General features: G+C 39.8%; 1 protein-coding gene across 2 annotated transcripts in view; it reads left to right on the top strand.

The window, feature by feature from the left end:
• LOC126091972 (inactive dipeptidyl peptidase 10-like) overlaps positions 1 to 25,510 on the top strand; it is a 1,178,675-nt gene that overhangs the window by 1,104,874 nt on the left and 48,291 nt on the right. Inside the window, exons 11-13 of one of the 2 annotated variants that reach the window (XM_049907324.1) lie at positions 4,183 to 4,329; positions 11,717 to 11,924; positions 23,402 to 23,514. In XM_049907324.1, the coding sequence (XP_049763281.1) occupies positions 4,183 to 4,329; positions 11,717 to 11,924; positions 23,402 to 23,514 (468 nt within the window). Of the gene's footprint in view, positions 1 to 4,182; positions 4,330 to 7,257; positions 7,581 to 11,716; positions 11,925 to 23,401; positions 23,515 to 25,510 lie in introns of those variants that run through there. The other variant, XM_049907325.1, reaches the window with a different exon arrangement.

Here is a 25,510-nt window from a genome sequence, read left to right as displayed (position 1 = left end):
AAACAATCACACACAATTGTGACCTGCTGACAGGGCACACTGTCATCCATAAAATTTCCTTCGTTATTTGGTAACATGAAGTCCATGAATTGCTGCAAACGGTCTCCAAGTAGACAAACATAAAAATTTCCGGTCAATGATCGGTTCAGTTGTTCCAGAGGACGCAGTCCATTCCATGGAAACACACCCCACACTATTATGGAGACAACATCAACATGGTTCTAAGGGGTCTGCACCATACTTGAACTCTACCATCACCTCTTACTATATGAAATCGGGACTCATTTGACCAAACCCTGGTTTTCCAGTCTTCTACAGTCCAATCGTTATGGATCAAGAGCCCAGGTGTGGTGCTGCAAGTGATGATGTGCTGTTAGCAAAGGCGCTCGCATCTGTCATCTACTGTGATAATCCATTAACGCCATATTTCTACGATTATTTCAGGCACTGTTACTTGTCTGTTAGCACTGACAACTCCACGCAAATGCCACTGCCCTCAGTCATTAAGCAAAGGCTGTCAGCCACTGTGTTATCCGTGGTGCGAGGTAATGCTTGAATCTGGTATTCTCGGCACTCTCTTGACACTGTGGATCTCAGGATATTGAATTCCCCATCCATTTGCAAAATAGGATGTCCCCTGTGTGTAACTCCACTTACCATTTCACTTTTAAAGTCTGTTAATTTTCGCCGTGCAGCCATAATGACGTTGGAACCTTTTCACACGAATCACCTGAGTACAAATGACAGCTCTGACATTGCACTGCCCTCTTATGCATTGTCCATGTGTGTCCCATGACTTTTGTCACCTCAGTGTGTGTGTAGTGGCAAAGTTGAAAAGAGCAATACTAGGGGGCAAAAGCGTCAGATCATGTACACAAATCATCTGTTCCTTATTGTTACACCAAGTTAGTTCAAGCCTGCAGATGCGCAACCCAATGAATACCTACAAATACCTACAAACTCTGATACAGCAACCCCATTCCAGAAATCCTGGAGGATCTCCAGTCTCTCCTCAAACCCTTAGACCCATCCCAGAACCTCTGCCTGGAGTCAGTCTCTCACCCCTACCACTCTCTGCACACCTACCTTCTACACACTTCCCAAAGTCCATAAACCCAACCACCCATGATGCCCCATTGTGGCTGATTAATGTGCCCCCATTGAGAGAATCTCTGCTCTAGTAGACCAATACCTTCAGCCTATTATACAAAACCTACCCTCCTATATAAAAGGTACAACCATTTCCTTCACCAACTCTCCTCAGTTCTTGTTCCATATGGTGCACTGCTCGTCACTATTGATGCCACCTCCCTTTACACTGACATCCCTAATGCCCATGGCCTTGCTGCTATTGAACACTACCTTTCCCACCACCTGATGTATTCCAAACTTACAACCTCCTTGGGCACCATGACCAACTGTATCCCCACCAATAATTGCTTCTCCTTTGGAGGCATCACATTCCAATAAATCAAGGGTATGGCACTGGGTATCTGCACAGCACCATCCTATGCCAGCCTATTTATGGGCCATCCAGAGGAATTCTTCATAACCAATACCAAACCATTCATTGATGACATCTTTGTGATCTGGATTGAAGGTGACAACACCCTATCAACATTCCTCAAGAACTCCAACACCTTCTCCCTGATTTGCTTCACTTCATCCTCCTCAACCCAAATGCCACATTCCTTGATGTTGACCTCTATCTCAAGGATGTCTACATCACCATCTCCACCCTTATCAAATCTACCAACCATGAGCAATACCTCCACTTTGACAGCTGTCACCCATTCCCTACCAAGAAGTCCCTTCCATGCAGCCTGTCTGTCTGTGGCCTTCACATCTGTTGTGACAAGCAGTTGCTCACAAAAGATACCAAGTATCTCACTGAGGCCTTCAGAGACTGTAGTTACCCTCCCAGTCTTGTACAGAAACAGATCTCCTGTGTCTTCTTTCTCCAGTCACCCACCATCTCTCAAAGTCCAACTGTCTGGCCGCAATGGAGCATTCCCCTCCTGACTCACTACTACCCAGGACTGGAGCAGCTGTATCGTATTCTCCACCATAATCATGCTCTGAAATGAGAAATGTCCTACCCACCATCCTTCTTGCACCTCCAACAGTGCTTTACCACCGCCCACCGAACCTACACAATATCCATCCCTATTCAACCCCTGCTCACAACCCATTGCCTCATGACTCATGCCCTTGTAATAGACCTAGCTGCAAGACATGACCCATAATCCTCCCAACAACACCTCCTCCAATCTAGTCACAAGCATCACCTATCCCAACAAAGGTACCTGTGAAAACCAGTCATGTGATCTACAAGCTATGCAGCAACCACTGTGCTGGATTCTATGTAAGCATGACAGTCAACAAGCTGTCTGTCCACATGAATGGCCACCGACTGTGGCGCAGAAACAGCTGGACCAACCAGTTGCTGAGCACGCTGCCCACCACAATGTTCTTCATTTTAATGACTGCTTCACAGCCTGTGCCATCTCGATCCTTCCTGCCAATGCCAGCTTTTCTTAATTTCACAGGTGGTAACTTTCCCTGCAATATATCCTACATTCCCATAATCCTGCTGGCCCCAGCCCTATCCATTACCCAGCTATTCCCTTCCCTGTTCCCACTCCAGCATTACACACCCTTCCATTCCACCAACACATCCGAAGCAGCTTTTTACTGGCCCCCACCCCTACCCTGCTATCCCTCCCCACCCCAGCCTCCTCCTTACTCCCAGCCCCCAGACTACTTCTCCCATCATGCACAACTGCTCACAGTCTGGCCTCAGCAGCCAGAGACAGTTGTGTTTGCATGAATATTATGTGTGAATGTTGTCCAATTCTGAAGAAGGTCTTCTGGCTGAAAGCTTACTTGTTTAACAGTCTTTTTGTTGTGCATCTCTGCAGCTTAACACATCATCTTTATGGTGAGTAGCAATCTATACTTTTCATAATGTTGACAAAAACGTTTATCATTTTAAAACTGCTTCTCTGTTGTATGAAGGACACATTGTTGTAAAATGTGATCATATTCTTCAACATTTAGCAGTTTCTTAAGTGAAGAAATGGGACTATGTACTAACCATGAACAATACCCCTATCACATAACACTGCCTCCTCCATACTTCAGTGTTGGCACTACACATGACGGCAGGTAACATTCTTCACTATCTGTCAAACCCAAATCTTTCCATTAAACTGCCTCAGTCTATCAGTACATGATGTCTGCCAGATCTTGGTTTACCTGTGGTTATTCCTTTGTGTTTCCACTTCACAATCACCTCACGAACAGTTGACTCTGTTTTAGAAGCACTGAAAATGTCACTGATGGACTTGTTGCTCAGGTGACATCCATTGCCTACTCTACGTTTGAAGTCGCTGACCAGCCCATTCGGCTGTTACTGCTTATCTTCTGACAACACAATACTCTCTAACTCCTTTCATATGCCTCTTGTAGAATCTAGTGGTCAGTTATGCATTACATAGTGGGTTCCTGATTCTTTTGATCAGATAATGTATAATGCTCACATGTAACCTTAAGAAATGTGTCACAGAGATGAAGCAAACAATGGAATAAAGATGAAGAAGAAAAAGAGCACAAAATCCATTACGATAAAATGAGTGAGTACAGCATACTGAGGCTTTTGAAACTCTATACTTGGCACAATAACTGACATCGCTAATCCCCTCATGATGTGACAGGCAATTGATGTACAGGCTGGTCTGTGATGTGCACCCACCACAAGTAGTTGATTTGGGTAAGAAGGTAGCTCATGTAAACCAGGCTTGAAGAGAATCCCTCTGAGGTGGCTGATGGGTGTAGCACAATCATCAGAAGCTGAATGCTGTTGACCAATAATGGCTCCTTTCTAATAACTGTAGCTGAAATAAAACATCTCTGTGATTGACAAATGTCTATTGTAAGGGCAGTGTTACTAACTAATAATGCTCAGCATATCATAGACATGTTTGGTAGTGTATCTGAAATATAAACTTTTCGATTAAGTCACCATGTAATTTGGCTCAAATTTCGCCCAGATAGTGCTTGAGGGCCACAAACATTACAATGGTCAGCACTGTGTAGCACAATGCTTTCGGTTATGTATAGATCACAACTGGAAAGACATGTGCTCAGATTGGGAATCTAATCAAGCATGTTGATTTGCAGATATTTCGTGGCAGCTCCCGAAGGTGTCCCTGGGGAGAGGCACCTCTACAGGGTGGGCGATGCCAACAGCACACTCAAGTCATGGGAGTGCCTCACCTGCCCACCCCCAGAGGTACCCCCTGGACATCCTGACACAGTCAAGCCCTGGTAAGTAGCCACATCACAGTATGACAACATTACCAAAATGGCATTTTCAAGCTGTAGCCTGTAGCACTGTTCCAGTGCACACTGCAACGTGCTTTATTAAGTATTGTTGTGATAGTGAATTTCAAATTTTCCTGGCATCTTTACATTCTAGGCAACCTCTTATTCTACCATTTCGAAAATTATAATGCAGTGAAGTTATTTTATGAAGCAAACTTCACAAGCATTTTCTGTGAATCTATTTGCAGCATATTTTGTCAGACCTTGACAACAAATAAGATAAAAGGATTAAAAACATCCATGCAATTTTTTTCAAATTGACATTAGTGATAAGGTCTTTCTATAATTAACTTCTTGCATTGTCCATTCCAGCTTGATGTGATTGTTGGCACAGGTTTATTCTAATGAGATGATATTCCTGATTGCAAAATAGTTGCAAGGTTTTGGGACTCTTTATGTACATGAAACACTGCAGGCATTGACTTGAACTTTGCATGGTTTATTAACACATTCTATACAATTGTTCTCAGAATACAACCAATTGTCATAAAGTCAAACTTTTGATGACTTACAAGCATGTGGCCCATACAATAACCCTTCTTCCCAAACTTCTTCAAGCCAAGAACTTGACACCAAAAATATTACTGCAAAGCTATCCTAATGGTTTCAATGTTAATACTTTAACAGAAAAGGTCCTCACTTTCAACCCATTTTTAATGTATTATTGCCAATCTTGTCAATGAGCAATGTCTCTACTAATAATAATGATCACAACAATAATTGGCAATGTAGCCAGTTACAAAATAAACACAAAATAGGTGCAACAATCTGAAAAAACATCATGTAAGTGAAAATAATTTAGAGTTGCATTCTACATTAATATGTAAGTGAATGTCACACAATATCTGCATTATAAATAAGGATGTAAAAAATGTCACTGTGAGAAAAGTTGTCTTGGATAATGTGGATAACTAGTGTACTGTACTGAGTTGAGTTGTTCGCCAGAGAATGACACTTTCACTGACAATTTTCACCACAATATGAATATACTAAGAACAAATTGTTACCAAAAGTTCTCTCTCCACATTTCCTGCATTGGAGCTCTTTTCTTTTTAGTAAAATACTTCTGAGTACTGACTGCATCAAGGAATAATATCATTACATTTGCAGCTGAATTAGCTCATTTTTTAACCACAATAATTTCAACAAAAAGCCATGCTTAGTGGTTGGAAGAATGCGTATGCCACATCCATCTACATGACAGCAGGAGGAGTGAGGCACAAAACTACCATCCAGTATCCTTGACATCCACTTGTAAAATCTTAGAACATATTCTGCACTCAGATGTAAAGACATATCTCAAACAGAATGAGCTCCTCCTTTGCACTCTTCTCACATGACATCCTAAAAGGTAGGGATCAAGGTAGTTAGGTAGATGCAGAATTTCTGTCTAATGAAAAGCATTTGATTCAGTACCACACCTGCATCTATTACTGAAAGTATGACAGTATGAGGTATCAAATGAAATTTGTGTCTGGACTGAGTATTCCTTGATAGAGAGGACACAGCATGTTATCTTGGCTGGAGAGTCATCAGCAAATGTAAAAGTAACTTCAGGTGCACCACAGTCATCTCTGCTGTTCATATTGTGTGTTAATGACCTAGCAGACAATAAACCTCAAACTTTTTGCAGAGGATAAAGTTACCTAAATGAAGTAGGGTCTGGAAAAATCTGCAGAAATGATCAGATAAATCTTGATAAGATTTCTAAATAGTGCAAAATCAAAAAATGGAAAATCCAGGATGGAATAATTACAGTATTACACACATGATCACAGTCTCTGGCTGCTGAAGACAGTCTGACCTCAGCAGACAGACTGTGGTCATGTGTGTGTGTGTGTGTGTGTGTGTGTGTGTGTGTGTGTGTGTGTGTTGCTGTGTTCATATTGGATATTAAAGGCCATGCAGACAATAAACCTCAAACTGGATGATGCAGTTACCTATAATGAAGTAGGGCCTTGTTGTGCCCTGTTGGGCATGATGTGTTATGTTATAGGAATGATGTTTTGGCAAATTGTGATGAACATAGTAATTTTAATTTTGACATGCCAATGCATCACTCATTTCATGTTTTATGAACCTGGAAATTCAATGGAAAGTTTTTGAATGTATCCAGCAAAAGATGTTTGTAATAATCTTTATGAAAATCTGAAGATGGTAACTTAGTTTTATCAAAACTGGTTATCTACAATAAAGTTTTTATAATGATCTCAGCTAAGAAGTTCTTCTTCACCTAAGTAATTACAGTGGGAACAGTGGCATTGCAGCAGTCATTCTTCACACACTCTACACATAAAGAAAACACACAAAATCCCAATATAATTGGTACAGCAACAAGTGCATACTGTCATGCACTTCACAGTGATTTGCAGATTATAAACATTGATGTAGATGTAGTATACCAAACAAGCATTTCTGTCCTTCCATTTCTACAGTAGTGGTCAGAGAAGCAATAGTTCCTTCACCAATAAGTTGATTAATTTTTATTTTTATTTTTTTGAGAGGTGCAACTGGTGTAGGTGAAAGGTTTTTAACAACATTTTCAGGTCCACTTAAAATATTTCATAATTCCCAAACGAGAGTTATATCATACCATGCTACTGATCTCTAAAATGGGCTAGTAACTGCAGTATTAAAGTATTTTGAAATTATCACTGAAAATGTAATTAAGCCATCAAAATCTCTGATGGTATGTTCCATTGTTAACAGAAGAACCTGGTTATTTGACAGAAATATTACACTATGTAAAATTTGTAATGTTGTTTAAGAGTAACCAGAAACAACATTTATTTAATTTGTTATGTGATCAAGTGAGTCAAGTAAATGATGCTAAGAAATTTTGTAAATTTTTGTAAATGTCTGTATTTGAAGGTACCATGAGTTGAATCCCTGCAATTCTGCAAAATCATCAGGAAGACAGAATAAGACACCACCAATGAGGAAGCACAAGCAGAAGTGGTAAAAAAAAAAAATGAATACGACATATGAAGTATCTGCTTTGTTTCAGCTTCAGTTTTTCATAATGTAGTTAGAGCACTTTTGACTGCCACCAGCCACTGAATAAGCTATGCAGCTAAACTGCCTCTGGAACACTGACGGAAGTCTATTTTTCTGCTGTTCATGGCTGTGTGCCACCTTCATTCATAGATATTAGCCCATAAATTAAATGAGGAGCTGTAGAAGTAGTTGTCTAATTTATTACACACAAATGTAGTTTATGCTGAAACAGAATAAAAACAATGGCATTTTTCTAAGCCTTTTTACTTAATTTCTTTTGTTTGTTACTTTATGCAGATCTGTCTCAGTATTGTTATACAATGATCTGAAGCAAATGTGACATCCACCCATTGACATTCTTTTATTCATAAGTGTGATGAAATCTAAAATAATTACTGGAGTAGGTAAACAAAATATATTTGCAACAGTTCTCAGTAACAACACGTAAGTGACCTGTTCTGAAGTTAGAACAACATTTTTAATTAAATTACTATGAACTACTATGAAAAAGAAAAGAATATTCTGAAAGAGTTATTATAGTTTGTCATGACCCCTGCAACTTTTGCTTTGCTTTGAGCACATTATAAATATAACATTATAGCTATACTCTCTAAACCCAAATCCCTTATCCCCCTCCCAGCCCTCGTCCTCACACACATACATATCTATATATTTATAAGTATATCTATTTACCTGTCTCTCTAATAAGTTTTCCTAAACAGTATTATGGGAGTTACATGACTTTTTTTAATATGAAGCATTTTCATAGAAGCTGAATTATGCTTTACATTTCACTTATCAATTAATAGTAACACCTCATTGGCTTGCACAAGTAAGACCCATGTAATAAATTAAATGTCACTCATGCTTTCTTCATTATTTCTTGTTTATTACATGAAAGCTCAATTTTCTGTACATCAAATTTATTTTGGTATAATGGGAGTTAAACCATCACAGTTCAATACCTAACAGTTTCATAGTTTAATTGGCTCATGCTGTACGCTATCTTACATTACTACATTTTTATTAATGGTATGGTACTGTAGCAAGATCTATTTCAAGAAGGTGAGATCTTACAGCTTTTCTTTTACAAACTCCATCATCTGTAGATACTATTTGAAAAAAAAGATTAGATTAGTTGCTTGTAAAGTTGTGCATAATTATAATGAATGATTTTACACAGTTGGCTTTCAGTTTTCATTGGTCTCAGACTTAAATACGTTTTTAATTTCTGTTTTCATTTTACTTAAAAACTGAAAAGCTATGAAAATTGAGAAATACTTAAATGGTGACCAGTTTCAGACCTTTGTAACCCATTATCATGCCATCCACATAAGCCCCACATGACTCCATAATAGGTGTACACTGGCCACATGGCTTGTATGACAAACTTGAGTGCAAAATACTATTTATGTACAACTGCCCAGTGTTGCAAGCAGCAAAAAAAACATGAAGCACTGGACATACATAAATAATATTTTGCACTTGACCACTTGCACAAGCATTGTGGCCAAATGTCCACACACCACAATGTTATGTGGGACTTATGTGGTTGGCTTGATAATGGATTACATAGGCCCAAAACTGGTCACCATTTAAATAAAAATGAACTTCTGTGCAACTTTGGTGGTTTTGTAATTTTATTGAATCATAGTAAGTTCATGCTAGAAATAAGCAATTGATTCGTAGGTTTTCATATCCCATTGACAAAGTTACCTCAGTAGATTGTATATTTGATTTTGTAACTTTCAACTCAAGCATATCAAGCTACTGTTCCTTATCTCTGATTGATACATTTGCTCTGGATATCATCCCAGAAAGTTTCTTATCATTATCGCAGAAACATTCTGTATACTGTTGGTTTACTTATGTACTGTTTTGTAAATTTCAAATAATTTATTTTAAATTCAAATTACAAACACTCATTTCACATATTCCTTTTCCTCCATCTTTTGTATGTCATCATCCCTACTATGCTACTACAAAAAGAGGTAGTACTTGACACCAAAAGACAAAAAATGAATTCATATGTTAACGTTCATTGACCGGATTTATGCAAACCAGTTTGACAATGAAAGGAACTGCTTTTACAAGAAATATTGCACTTATGTTTGAGATCATCCCCTTTTAAGTCAATGAACTCTACGTAATGTTTACACAGTGTGTAGATTCCATTTCAAAACTGAGATTCTGGAAGCTCTGTAAAATACCCGTTTATGACTGTGATAACCTCACCATGAGACTCACAACATATTCCCGTCACAAATTTCTTTATAAGCGGCTTAGGTGGAAATGATAAGGTGCAAAATCTAATGAAAAAGAGGATGTTCCAGCAATTCTCACTATGAATGAAAACACACACAACACTGCTGTAATATTCTACAATGTTTATTATTTATTTCACAAAACCAGCTTTCATTCATAATGTATAAAATATTTTACCAAGAACCGACACAGCAGTCAATCAGTTCAAGTAATTCCCATTTCAGACCTGTCCAGTTTCCCACTGCAAAGTGCCTTTGTGGAAAGTTTCAGTGACCTTTTCAAATCCAGGCCTTTTTTCCATATTTTTTTTATCAAGCTGACCCAGGAGAATTGCACAATAATTGCCCATTAGTTCTTTAACCTTTGCCTGGGAATCAGTAGGAAGAGTCTCCTTTTTTTGCAGTCCAGAAAGCATTAGCCATAACATTTAGGGCAAATGAAATTCCTTGATTAAGCCAGCATCTGCTTTGGTTCCCACTTTCTTTAATCATGAGTGAGGGATATGCATCTCAGTCACAGAAAGAAATTAATACACAAAATCAGTTTGTTCTTCTTCAAATGATCCAAACAATGCCAAGGAATCATTCTCACATTTTATTTTTTGTCAGCATTCATCAAATGTGGCAAATTTTTTCATTGATAATTGTTCATATAAAGCGCACCATGGCTGCTGTTCTGATAAGCCTATTTTGTCAGTTATTTCACACATCATAAGTTACCGATTGTACTCTTTCTTTACTGTTCCAGCCACAGTAGCATTTTGTCCTGATTTGATTTATTGATCCATCTTTAAGTGTTTTCCATGCAACTGATGATGTCATTTTACATACAACTGATGTTGTCATTTTACATACATTGTATAGCTGCATAATAAGTCATCCATTTCTAACATGTTGAGTGAATTTGTATGGTTTATACTGGATACATTCAGTAATCATTAAATATAAATGCTTCATGCAGAATGACCAAAAGGAGAAACATTTTGAGAAGGCTTTCATTTGCATCAACTTCAAGAGAAGTAAAACCACAATTTATTACAGACTGACACACTTCCCTTCTGATGAAAATGGTGTGGAATCCTTCCAGATCTTCACTGACTTTGGATGAATTTTCACTGCCAAGAAATTGCCTGAAATGTTGACATTCATAATAGTGCAGTATTCGAGTTTATTCATTAAAAAACTAAATAAATAAATAGGTGATAAAAGAGAACATACAAACAAAACACTTGTACAGATCAGCTTGATCCATTGAAATGCATTATTTTATAACATATATCAATGAAAAAATCTAAGTTTCATTCATATCAACATACATCCACACCAGGTCAAGAAATTTTTTCCTTCTCCTTGTAGACAGATTCTGCAAAATTCTGGCAATTCTGGCATCCCACACATTAGGGATTTTAATAATGACAAGAAGCCACCAACATTCCATATGAATTGCTTGTTCGCTACAAAGTTAATAAACAATGCTCAAAGTACAAGACCAGAAATGAAACAGGTAAATGAATGCATAAATAAAGTAAGTCTGAAAGGAAACAATACTAAAAATAGTTTACTGTACTAGTAAGTACTATGTTACAGTAGTTACAAAAGTATCAGAATACATTTGGTTCACTGAGACCAATTTCTGCACTTCTGGAGCTTCGGCAGATAAAAAAGATACACTATAACTTTTATTAAACATATTTATGAGAGCCTTCAGAGATGAAACAAGTTTCCAGCAGCATCAAAAATCTAGAATAATATTCTTTTTGAACAGAATAGCCTTAAGCAATGAGTAATTTTTTTATGTCAAATTATTTTTTTAATTTCAGTTTTCATGAGGTTGACTTTTTAGATACTGAAAACAATACAATGATTTCTTTATTCCAAGGGTCCCACTAATTGCTTTGATTTTTGTTGATTTCCTTTATAAAAAAGGCTGATTCAATACTTCCCCTAAATTCTCCCTGTAATATTTATTGTACATACTTTTTTTTAGACTCATGATTGTTCACATCTCTGATGAAAATTTTACTGATATTCTTTACCATTACTATCACAACTGTTGTGTTTTTGTACAGCAATGAAACTAGTGACTTGGACTGGGTGTGCCTGTTTGTGCAACCTCACTTCAGCCCAGGCCTGTCACCTAGATATTATGTCCTGGAATGCCTAGGGCCCGATCCACCATTTCATGTCTTGGTCGATGCACTGTCAAACACCAGAATTGCTATGTTGGATTCCCTAAATTCTTTAAGAGACAGACTGGCAAAAATGGCTATGCCTCAAGTAAGTATGACAGAAATCTTATGCCTAATTTTTAACTAATTCTATGTCACCTAATATATTGATATAATAATAAGTAGCCTGCATCATAAAAAAGCAATGAAGATTCACAGCACAGTTTTGTAACTGTACAGTTTTACATTACGTTATGCTTTATAATTGCAAACAGCCACTGAACCATCTTATGCTAACAAAATTTCAGAAATGTGTAGACAAAGAACAAAAGCATTTGTCATGCTGCTGTGTTTGTCAATTGGTATTAGCTAATTCAATAAACTTTTTGAATTCATATTTTCCCCATAATAATATGGAATTTGTGTCCAATCTTACAAAGGGTCAACTAAACAGTGAATCATCCACCTGGCTCACTGAGAAGTGTACATATAAAACAATAACTGAAAAGAATTGTTTCACAAGGATATCAAGGCCAAAGATACGGTTGTAATTGACTTGTATAACATCCCAAAAAGGTGTAAGCTGTTCATTCCTAATACGAGTTCTGTTCAAAAAATTCTGGAACATTCATAATTTTGCAACAATGGTATGTTGGAGTGAAATACAGTTGGCATCCCTAAACTGCCAGAAATTTCATTGTTGTATGTCTTTTAGTTATTGTTCAGTGCTGTACTGAGTAAGACATCTTGTCGCACAGTTTATGAATTTCGAGATGGCAGAGTTAGAGGAGCAATGCATCTGCATTAAATTTTGTGTGAAACTCAAGAAACACCTTTACAAGGACACATCAAATGATGCAGGTTGAGATGCTGAGACCAAGGTTCAGTCTTCACAGTGGTTTGGGAAAGGCTCATCATATCACGTCAAATGTCAAAATCATGCTGATAGTTTTCTTTGATTTTAAAGGATTAGTTCACTATGAATTTGTGACACAGGGACAAAATGGTTAATCAGTGGTACTATCAAAGTGTTGCAACACCTGCAAGAAAATGGGCTGAAATGTGGACACAATTCGTGGCTCTTGCATCACGATAACACACCAGCATGTTCATCCCTGTTGGTGAATCACTATTGCACAAAAAACAAAATCACTATGCTGCCTCATCCTTGGTACTCTCCAGAAAAAAAACATTAAAAGAAGAAAGATTTGCAATGATAGATAAGATAAAAGAAAATTCGCAGTTGGAACTTCACAGAATCCAGCAAGAAATGTACCACAACTGCTTCTGGAAATGAAATGACATTGGGAGTAGTGTATCAGTTGTGTAGGAGAGCATTCTGAAGGAGGCCATGCGCAATAAGTAAAAGGTAAGTGTAGAAAAATTTTGTGGACAAAGTTCAGGAATATTTTTGACAGATCTCGTATGACTTTGACGAAATTATCTCTATCTGTCCATTGGATTTTGCATGCAATTTACAATACATAGCACTGGCAGGTAAAACTTAATGCAGACCTGTTCATGCTCTAACCGTGAAGTGTGTGTTGGTAAAACTTGTCGTGAGCAATCAATGGAAATTATGATAGCAGAACAGCTGAATTGTTTAGCCAATAGCATAACAATATTTCATTTTATTCACACTAGAAATATTAAGTACTTAATATGACAACTACCTTATGAACTGGATGCTAGAGTTACAACCAATCTGAATTTTTGAAGAAAATGCTTTGTTTTGCAGGGTCAAAAACACAGAAAATAATATGACATTGAGTTTACATTTTATGATTTTATTGCACATTGTCATTTTATGTCATGTCACTTGCCACATGTAAACATAAAATAATAGAAAATAAAACTACCAGTTAACTAGCTAACATAGAACAGTGATGCTACTGGTCAGGCTGACTCCTCAACATAGATTTTACCTTCAAATTTGTTCACTTCACCAAATCACAACCAGTTGTCAAATAATGGGAAGTCCAGGTTGGAATGTCAACAATATCATGAAAAGGATAAACTGTTACTCACAATAAGATGGCATGTTGAGCTGTAGACAGGCACAATGAAAAGACTGTTACATACTGAGCTGTTGGTCAAAGCCTTTTTCAGAAGCGGAACACACACACATCCTCACAAGCAAGCACACCTCAAGCACGCGTGACCACTATTTCTGGCTGCTCCAACCAGAATTCAACCGTGTCAAACAGAAGGAGCAATCTAGAATGAGATGGGGAGGGGGAAGGGATAGCAGAGTACTGGTAGGGGAGAGAAGTGACCATTGTCTGACAGAGTGTGCAAGGTGAGGAGCAGAGAAGTGGAAAAGATTGGTGGATATGTTGGCAGAGAGTGGTCCACAATGATGGTTAGGGGGCATGAATTGGGAGGAGCCGATAGGACAGAGTGGGTGAAAACTGTTGGCTGGAGGGTATGGGAACAGTAGGTTACCATAGATTAAGGGCAGGATGATTTCAGAAGTGGAAAATGTGTTGTGAGTACAATTCTTGGAAACTATTGTGTGGAGGGTATGGGGGCAGTAGGCTACCATATGTCAAGGCCAGGATGATTCTGGGAGTGGAGAATGTGTTATAAGGATGACTCCCATCTACACAGTTCAGTAAACCTGGTGGTGGAGGGGAGTGCACCACAGAGTGGTCCATTTCACTCTCAGCCAGTCTGGCAATGGCCATTCATCCTGATGGACAGCTGGTTGGTAGTCATTCAAATACAGAAGTCGGTGTAATTATTGTACCAGGTCTATGACATGACATGTCTGCTTTCACAGGTGGCGCAGCCTCTGTTGGAAGAGGATAAGCCTGTGACAGAACTGGAATGTGAAGTGCTGTGTGGGTGGAATGGACAAGTCTTGCACCTGGGTCTTCCACAGAGGTATGATCTCTGTGATAAGGGGTTGGGATTGGGATTGGAACTGGTATAGGGATGGACTAGCATATTGTGGAGATTAGAGTGGGAAGGATGTCCTTCATTTCAGAGCTTGATGGTAGATGGTTCAGTTTGGAGTGGTGTTGGGTACAAAGGGGATGCTCCTTTGTAGCTGATTCCTAGGGGTGATGGGAGGATAGATGTGTGCAGGGATGTGGCACAGGAGATCTGTTTGCAGACTAGGTCAGGGGGATAATGCCTGTCTCTGAATGCCTTTGTGACACCTTTAGCATACTGGGCATGAGACATCTTGCCACTGCAGATACTCTGTCCCCCAGGTGCCCAGGCCATATGGGAGAGATTTTTTTGTGTGGAAGGGATGGCAGTTGTTGGTACGGTTGGTGGTTGGTGGGTTTAATATAGACAGAAGAGTAGATGGAGCCATCAGAGAAGAGGAGATCAATGTCTAGGAAGGTGACACACTGGGTTGAGGAGGACCAAGCAAAGCAGATGGGAGAGAAGGCATTGAGGTTGTGAAGGAATGGCCCTGAGTTCAGCTCAGAAAATACCATCGATGAACCTGAACCAGACCAGGAGTCTGGGGTTTTGGAAGGCTAGATGGCCTATAAAAGGTTGGTGTAAGAGGATACCATGCAAGTACTCATGGCTGTGTCAGAGATTTGTTTGTTTACCTTCCCTTCAAAGGAGAATTAAATGTGTGTTAGGATCAAGTTAGTAAGGTGTTGAAGAATGAGGTAGTGGGTTTGGAGTCTGAAGGACTTCAGTAGCAGCAACACCATGGCTGTTAAGGATGTTGTTTTTTAGGAAAGTGGCATCACAGTGATGTACGTATCCAGGAGGTGAAGGTGTGAGGATGGTGCAGAGTTATTGAAAGAAGTGGTTAGTATCTTTCATGTGAGACACTAGATTTTGGGCAGTTGGTTGCAGGTGTAGCTCAATGAGGGTCGAAATTCTTTCAATGGAAGCACAATAACCATTTACAATGGGTAGTCCTGGGTTGGTGGGTCTTTGAATTTTGGGGAATATGTAGAAGATGAGTGTGCATGGTATCATAGGGGTGAAGAGGGAAATGGATTTAGGGAAGAGGTTCTGGGAAGGGCCGAAGGCTTGAAGCAGGTTATGTTGGACTTCTGGAATGGAATTGCTAGATTTGTGAATTTTGGGGAGTATGTAGAAGGTGGGTGTGCAGAGTGTCATAGGGGAGAGAAGGGAAATGGACTTAGGAAAGAGATTCTGGGAAGGGCTTAAGGACTTCTAGAATGGGATCAACATTGCAGCATTTATAGGTGAAGCAGTCAGACAATTGGCAGAGGGCTTCCTCCAGGTAGTCACTGGGATTCGTAACAACAGTGGTGGAACCTTCATCTGTAGGTAGGGTATTTAGGTGAGGATCTGTTTTGAGGCTGTGTATGGTTGTCCTTTCTTCTGCTGAAAAGTTGGTGCCCTTAGGAAGGCACCTGGGGAAGGCTTGTGAGGAGAGGTTAGAGGTAAGGAATTGCTGGAAGCTGACCAGGACTTGGTTACATGGGAGGGAAGGAGGATCGCAGTTGGATGGTGGTATGAACTGGGATTAGGTTGGTTTTGGTTGGAAGGATTGGTGGCAAACAAATGTTTCCACTACAGGGATCAGGAGAAGGAGAGTAGGTCTTAGACAAGTCCAACAATGTGGCTGAAGGTGAGGCACTGAATAGAACTGAACCTTCTGTGGGGCTGAGGATTTTGGTGGAAATGTTAACAACAATGTTCTGCAGATTGTTTCAGTTCTGGATATATTGGAGTGCTGGTGGGGAGTTTAAGGGGATGCGGCATGTTGGACAGGTCAGCTAGGTAGGGTCGGAGTGCAATGAGGGGCTTATGAGAAGGTACACTGTCAATAGGATCATGTTTGGGTAGTGGTGCCCCAAGGCAGCAGAAGGACGTCACAAGGCTGGTTAACTTATGGAGATGGTGTCTCCACAACATCCTAGTCCATCCCTATGCTACTCCCAGTCCCAGAACCTGGCCACAGCAATAATATCTCTGTGGAAGACCCAGGCACAAGACCTGTCCAGTCCACCCACCCAGCTTTTCCTATTCCAATCCTGTCACAGGCTTATCCAACCCGACCAGATGCTGGACCACCTGTGGTAGTGGCCACATCATATACCAAATGTGTTGCAATCAACTGTCCACCAGGATGAATGGCCATTGCCAAACTGTGGCTGAGAGCAAATTGGACCACCTTGTGGCACAACATGCAGTTGAACATAACATGCTGGATTTCAAAGACTGCTTCACAACCCCTCGATCACCAGGTTTTTTAAACTGCATAGATGGGAATTATCCTTACAACAAATTCTCCACTCCAAAAATCTTCCCAGAATCAACCTACGGTAACCTACTGTCCTCACACCCTCCACCCAATAATTTCTGTCCCCTCTGTCCTATCACCTCCTCCCATTTCATGTTCCCTCACTCTCAGTATGCACTGCTCTCTGCTAATGCACCCACCAGTCTTTCCATCTTCTTTGCTCCTCTCCTTTTCTGCTCTCCCTTTCCCTCCCCGTTCCCTCCTCCACAGCCACTCAACTCTGCACCTTGCCTTGTCTTGCCACCATCTAGTCCCTGCATGCTCTACAAAGCAGCACTCACTTCTCTCCCCACACCTGTACCCCCTCACCTGCCACTGTAGATTGCTGCTTCTATCTGATGCAATTACATTGTGGCCAGATCGGTAAGAGCTAGAACTCATGTCTGTATGGGGTCCACTTGCTTGTGAGAATGTCTGTATGTTTCCTTTCTGAAGAAGATATTGGCCATAAGCTCAGTGTGTAACAGTTTTTTTTTGCTGTGCCTTTCTACAGTTCAAAGTGTCATCTTTAAGGTAAGTAGCAATCTATCATTTTATAATATTGTTAATCCAGACCTCAGGCTGAGCTACAGATCAGTCTAACACCACAACATAGACTCTGTCTTTCAAACAAAATTGTTAGTAGTATTTCAATACAGACAATGTAAAACAGCTGTATGTGCATTAAAAAAAGAAACTCCTGCAATAATCAATATGATTTTGACACCATAACCAATATTTTAATTTTAGATGAAATCGGTAATAACATTTCAACATAAAAGGTGAAAATATGTATTTAGTACATAAGTGGCAAAAGCATAAAGTGAAAGAAAGTCCATCCACAAAATAAGATCAATTCATAATTTAGTAGCATTCAGATGTATCTGGCTAGCAGCTGTTCATTGGCTACCACACTGTCCTCCCACTGGTGGCCTCCAATTTGACAGGAAGATGTGTTGCCAGCATCTGCTCTTTATCATGAACAAGAGTAGCATGTAGGCAGCCCTTTGTAAGGTTTATCACATTTTGTAACTCTGTTATTCACTGATCCACTGAACACAAAACATTTAGCACCACAACAAATCATTTTGATTCTTCAGAGTATTTTGTGCAAATATGGGCAGCAGTCCCATTCACAAAAGAACTTGAGATCAAATGACAAGAATTCTCATCCTCTCATAGTGAGATTCATTATTTCATGTTCCATAGATTCCATCAAGAAGGAGAAACTTGAGGGATGTAAAACAAGTTATGTTGAACATTAATAAAAGACAAGCAAATCATAGAAATTTGACATTCATGATGCATTAACAGTAAACTATCATTACACTGCTTAATTGTATTTGTGTTCATTCCAGCTAAATTTAACCCAGTAAGTTATATGTCAATCACAGGTAGAGTGTTATCACGTCTAGTGGCTCCAAAACTGCAACACTGTCCACCACCTGTCATCCCACTTGCCACTGCAATCTGTCAATCACAAAGTTCCATAATGGAAATTGCAGTTGGAACAATACTTAAAGATAAATTACTGCTACAGGTGCCCAGTTTCTTAATGTTGTTGCCTGAGTTGATGAAGGTAGGTAGGGGGGTACGGAAGGATGCAAGAAGGGGGGTTGTGGAAAAGACACAGGTGTCTGGACAACTGACTTCATGGCCATACAACAATATGTAAAAAGTACAGAGGGTACCTCAAAAAACAGATGTAGGATGTAGGAAGAGGGAGAGGGGGGGGACTGATTGGGGGGGGGAGGGAGAGAGGGAGGAGACAAATGTGAAAACGAAGAGGGGGCCAGGCAGGGGAGAGGGGAGGGAGGGAAGCGTTGAAAATGGAGTAGAGGAGAGCAAGGCAGAAAAGAGAGGGAGAGGGGAGGGGGGGCAGAGAGAGAGGGAGAGAGAGAGAGAGAGAGAGAGAGAGAGAGAATACTCGCATGGTTGGGGGAGGGGGGGAAGAGGAAGAGTGGTGGGGGAAGGCAGTGCATGATCTTTACAGAGGAGGAATGATATGGACAGAACAGAGAAAGCAAAAGTAAATGTGAGGGAACAAATTGGCAGAGCTTTAGGCCAGGGGAATTGCAAGGATGCAGGATGTGTTGGAGAGACAGTTCCTGTTAGTGTAGTTCAGAGAAACTTGTGCTGAAAGGGGATATCAAAATGGTCCTTGTGGTGAAGCAGCCATTGAAGTCATTTGTTTTGTAGTGTGGAGCATGTCTGGCAACTGGATCCTGAGGATCCACAGTTTATTTGTCACACCCACAAAGAATGCTTTACAGTAATTGCATCAAAGGTGATATATAACGTGGCTGATTTCACACATCTCCTTGACTTATATTGAATAGAAAATGTCTATGACTGGACTGCGATGGGGATGGGTATATGGGACAGTTCTTCCACCTCGGGTGACCACAAGGGAATGACCCATGGGGTGCAGGAATGGAAGCAGGATTAGAATAATGATGAACAAGAATATTCTTGTAGTTGGGTAGGTGGTGGAACATTACTTTGGAGGATGTGGGTAGAATTTTGGGCAGGATAGCCCTCATCTCAGGGCACAATGCGAGGTAGTTGAAACCCCAGTAAAGGGCATGGTTGAGCTGTTCAAGGCCAGGGTGATACTGACTGATTAGAGGAGTACTAGTTCCTGGCTGGTTAACAGGTTTAATGGAAGTAAAAGTGATACTATGAAAAAAAGTTGTACTTCCAAAGTTGTATTAAGTGTCTGATGTTTCCTCTTATCACTAATGCAATATTTATTTGATTACATTGGTATTTTTCAAAGAAAATAGTTAGCTACATTTTTAAATGTGTTTTACATTAGCATTATTCACATAGGCAACACAATCAGATATATTACACAGCCTAAAATTGAGAAAAACAAATGTGTGCATATCCCCCTCCCCAAACACACACACACACACACACACACACACACACACACACACACACACACACACACACAGTCTCTTTCTCTCTCTGTCTACCAATACTCTTTGGTCTCTTTTTACGAGGGTCGGTCAAAAAGTAATGCCTCCCATTTTTTTTCTACTTAAAGAAATTAAGTTACGTGAAAAATTTGAATTTGGCGCCATTCCTCAAACCTTCTTCTGCAATCCACTGCAGTAGTAACTTTCTGTGTCAACACGTGGCAGCACAGCAGAAGTTTGTAAGATGGCCGACATCGATGTTCGTTTGAGACAGCGTTGTGTGATTGAATTCTTGAATGCAGAAGGTGAAACGCCCATACGCATTCATGAAAGACTGAAGAAGGTGTATGGTGTTGTGACAGTGGATGTCAGCACTGTTAGACGATGGGTTCGTCGTTGTAAGGAAGCTGAAGGGCAAACACCGTTGACTGACGAAAAGCGGAGCGGCAGGCCGGTGAGTGCAGTGACTCCACACAACATTCAGCAAGTTGATGACATCATTCGTGGTGACCGTCGGGTGACTGCAGATGAAGTGTGTCGCATTATTTCTCTTAGTAAAGGCAGTGTGATCACGATTATTAAACAATTGGGGTACTCAAAAGTTTGTGCACGGTGGGTTCCAAGAATGTTAACCGATCAGAATAAAGAGGCAAGGAAAACAATAGCCTCCCAACACTTGCAGCGCTTCCGTTTGGAGGGAGATGAGTTTCTGAAAAAAATTGTGACTGGGGACGAAACATGGGTGCATTTTTTTGAACCCGAATCAAAGAGGCAGTCAATGGAGTGGCGTCACACAAGCTCGCCGAGGAAGAAAAAATTCAAAACTGTGCGATCGGCAGGGAAAGTTATGGCAACAGTTTTCTGGGATACAGAGGGTGTGATTCTGGTTGATTTTTTGGAGCAGGGATGCACAATAAATTCTGTTCAATACGTCACAACCCTCAACAAACTTAAAGCACGTCTTCAGCGAGTTCGCCCAACAAAATCAATGGCAGATGTTCTTCTTTTGCATGACAATGCAAGACCACACACCAGTCGTCACACCTCTGACGAGATTGTCAAAATTGGATGGGAAGTTTTGCCTCATCCCCCATACAGCCCTGACCTGGCACCATCAGACTTCCATCTGTTCGGGCCACTAAAAGAAGCTCATCGTGGGATTCATTTTGAAGATGAGGAGGCCGTCAAAACATCCGTGCGTCAATGGCTTAGGAAGCAGGGCTGTGATTTTTACCGTGCTGGGATACATGCCCTTGTTCAAAGATGGACCAAAACTGTAGAGATGGGCGGAGATTACATTGAAAAATGACAAAATGATCCTCAATGTTGTGGTTTTCAACCTATGTAATTGCATTTAAATTTCCTGACAATTAAACGTAGAAAAAAAATAGGAGGCATTACTTTTTGACTGACCCTCGTATTTAGTCATTAGTACTATTTTTATTTGGTGGGAGGCGATTTAGCCTTATATAAATATTCCATCCTGAATTTTCCATCAATGTATTAAAAACACATACAAAATATTTACACACTTCACTTTACACGTAAAAATTGTTTGTTTAAAGATGTATGTTATAATTACAAAATATTCTGTATCCACTTAATGGTCGAAGACCAAGTAGCCAATTTTTAGAATGAATCTATTAAATAAGAAAGAATGAGTAATATAACACTTCTGTTTCCTGTCAGTTATTAATGACAAACAACTAAGAGCCTTTGCCAATGTAACATTCTGGGGACTAAAACCTGAGATGACTACGACCTGGTTGTGAAGTAAGAGTTCATACCAACACAGGCCATTGTGTGAAGCATCTACAATGCCATATTTCAGTTAATTACTATAATTAAACAATCATCAGGTTATTATTGTACTTCATACATTAAGAGGATAGGACTGGCTACTTCTCAACAAATGGTAGTCCCAGTCTTCAAGAAGGGTCGTCGAGAAGATGCGCAAAACTATAGACCTATATCTCTGACGTTGAACTGTTGTAGAATTTTAGAACATGTTTTTTTGTTCGTGTATCATGTCATTTCTGGAAACCCAGAATCTACTCTGTAGGAATCAACATGGATTCCGGAAACAGCGATCGTGTGAGACCCAACTCACTTTATTTGTTCATGAGACCCAGAAAATATTAGATACAGGCTCCCAGGTAGATGCTATTTTCCTTGACTTCCAGAAGGCATTTCATACAGTTCCACACTGTCGCCCGATAAACAAAGTAAGAGTCTACGGAATATCAGACCAGCTGTGTGGCTGGATTGAAGAGTTTTTAGCAAACACAGCATGTTGTTCTCAGTGGAGAGACTTCTACAGATGTTAAAGTAACCTCTGGTGTGCCACAGGGGAGTGTTATGGGACCATTGCTTTTCACAATATATATAAATGACCTAGTAGATAGTGTCGGAAGTTCCATGCGGCTTTTCGCGGATGATGCTGTAGTATACAGAGAAATTGCAGCATTAGAAAATTGTAGCGAAATGCAGGAAGATCCGCAGTGGATAGGCACTTGGTGCAGGGAGTGGCAACTGACCCTTAACATAGACAAATGTAATGTATTGCGAATACATAGAAAGAAGGATCCTTTATTGTATGATTAAAAAGATGGCGGAACAAACACTGGCAGTTACTTCTGTAAAAAAGTTGGGAGTATGTGTGCGGAACGATTTGAAGTGGAATGATCATATAAAATTAATTGTTGGTAAGGCGGGTACCAGGTTGAGATTCATTGGGAGAGTCCTTAGAAAATGTAGTCCATCAACAAAGGAGGTGGCTTACAAAACACTCATTCGACCTACACTTGAGTATTGCTCATCAGTGTAGGATCCGTACTAGATCAGGTTGACGGAGGAGATAGAGAAGATCCAAAGAAGAGCGGCGCATTTCGTCACAGGTTTATTTGGTAAGCATGATACCGTTACAGAGATGTTTAGCAAACTCAAGTGGCAGACTCTACAAGAGAGGCGCTCTGCATCGCAGTGTAGCTTGCTCACCAGGTTTCGAGAGGGTGCGTTTCTGGATGAGGTATCAAATATATTGCTTCCCCCTACTTATACCTCCTGAGGAGACACGAATGTAAAATTAGAGAGATTCGAGCACACACGGAGGCTTTCCGACAGGTTCTTCCTGCGAACCATAAAGGGAGGTAATGACAGTGGCACGTAAAGTGCCCTCCGCCACACACACCGTTGGGTGGCTTGCAGATTATAGATGTAGATGTAGATGTATATGTGGAATGTGAAGCAAGAAATTAAGTGTAATGATACTTATGACAGTTGTTGCACCGGGAAATCATTTCTTTATATTAACCCAAATTACCCATAATAAGTAGGAAATAATGCATCAAAGTATGTCCAACAAAAATATAATTTATCATAAGGTTTATTGTGCAGTTTTTTGTCTGACTTACCTATGGCAATGCTTCACAGGTGAGAACATTCAAAGTCCAAGTTGCTGATGGTTTCCATGCTCATGTAAGGTTTCACTTGCCTCCCGGATTGCGAGAATATGAAGACATGATATTTCCACTGGTACTGCACGTGTAAGTAGCAGTTCTTATGAGTATGTTTTCTTCATTTTATTTACAAGTGTGACTGCATGAATTATCTGTTTGGCAATGATTTCAAATGTAGGGGGTGATCGATTATATGAAAATGTTTACAACACTAGATAACTAGTAATGCCGACTGACATAAAATGTGGCTTCAGTGCCCCTCTAGTTTTCCTTTGTTCCTGAAGGTTGCCATATTGAAGTAAAGCTGTGTCTTATTAAACACAAATTTGAATAAAGGGGGAAGGAATTGTAATATTGTAGAGATACACGGGAATGGCAATGTACGGAGCTATAAAACAGGACCACTGCATAGGATCAGCCAGGAGTAAATTAACTGTCAAGTTTCAGTTCATAGATTGAAGATTGGGAAACTAGGGTTCATCTAGAGCAAAATGTTGGACACATATTTGGTTTATGGCAGATCACATATTGTTGCGTCACCCTTTGTACCCAAGATCTATAATGCACACTTGTATGATGGCAATTGACTGACAATCCTTACAGTGGAAGAAACTCAAGAGTAGGTGGCTGTGTTCAAGCACTGGGTTTCAGCCTCTCTTCATCATCAGACATCATTAGCATGACACCACAATATGCACTCCCAGTACAGTCACCTACACTAAACAGATACACTTAACACACAACTCTCACACATTGTGAAGAAAACGTGACTAGGTCATCAGGGTCTCCCAGCCAATCATGCCATATGGCTTCACTTACCTTCAAAATGTTGTGAATGTGAGTGAATTATGCACTAGTTTGAGTGACAAAGGAAAGTAGATCTTTTCAGATGAAAGTTGAACACAAGTTCATGAGTTCATTCAGCTGTTACCAGGGATGACGTATTTCAATATTCAGCTACTTGTACTACCAAATAATATAAGAAGGGTGCAGTCATCACAAAATAAATTACCTTATTTCATAATGCAGTTGTCAGTCCAAATGTAGATGTAAGCACCTTCAACAACTCATTTATGTGGGAAATTAACTGTAGTATTCTGTCTGTGAATGTTTAGGAGATAACACTTGATGCAGAGCATATACATAAGAATGGTGTGTTCTCAAACTTACTAAAAGTATCTGAATTCATAGTCTCATGGTGACAAAAATTATTAAAATCTTCTAAAACTTCCACCTGTATTGCGGTTCAGCTTGTTACTGGTTCATCCTGAAACTGAAGCAGGCAACACAGATGTGGTGCTTAAAACAACTGCCCTACTTGGGAATATATTGAGCACTACTGATGTAATTCATTCACAAGTCACATTCCATTAATTCTGTAATAGTGGAGAGCCACATTTAGCTACCTCTGTAACACATACGAACAACAGATTATAATTATAGTTGAGTCAGTGTAGAAAGATACCTAATAGTTGCAATGGGCTGGGCAAAGCAGCTCCTGATGAATACTGCAACCAATCACATTATGCAATTTTGTATATGCCTCTATGGCAACATCTCAGTGTTGCTGGAACTCTATAGGCAGCTACTGTTTTCTCCTACAACCATTTGCACTTTGTAGCTGAAAGCTAGCAATAGCATTGCCAGCAGACAGGGATCAACTTACGCCAACTCAACTGTAATGGCAATCGCAGACACCGATAATTAGGAGTATTACATTGCTGGCCATTAAAATTCCACCACTGAGAAGAAGGCATGCAACAAACATAAAAATGACATGAGGTGTACTATAAGCTTGGATGTGGAAATGGTTAGAATTTCAGCACAATCACACAAAGTAGGTAGCAGTAAAGCTATTTGCATTCTGTCTATAAAGAAAGATTACGCTGTGGGTTTCTCATTCACAAATCATATTTTAATATCAGTTCTTTGTTAGATCATGTTATGTAAGAAGTAGGAATGTCTACCAACACATGTAATTCGACAGTGATAATATAGTGGCCTTTCTAGCCCTTTCACTTTTTTTTTTCCAAATTAAGTTTCAAAAAATATTTTGTAAATGAAAAACGTCTTATAATGAATG

The sequence above is a fragment of the Schistocerca cancellata genome, chromosome 7 (genome assembly GCF_023864275.1).
Source record: "Schistocerca cancellata isolate TAMUIC-IGC-003103 chromosome 7, iqSchCanc2.1, whole genome shotgun sequence".
Taxonomy (NCBI): Eukaryota; Metazoa; Arthropoda; class Insecta; order Orthoptera; family Acrididae; genus Schistocerca; species Schistocerca cancellata.
This window is presented reverse-complemented; position numbering and strand designations above follow the sequence as displayed.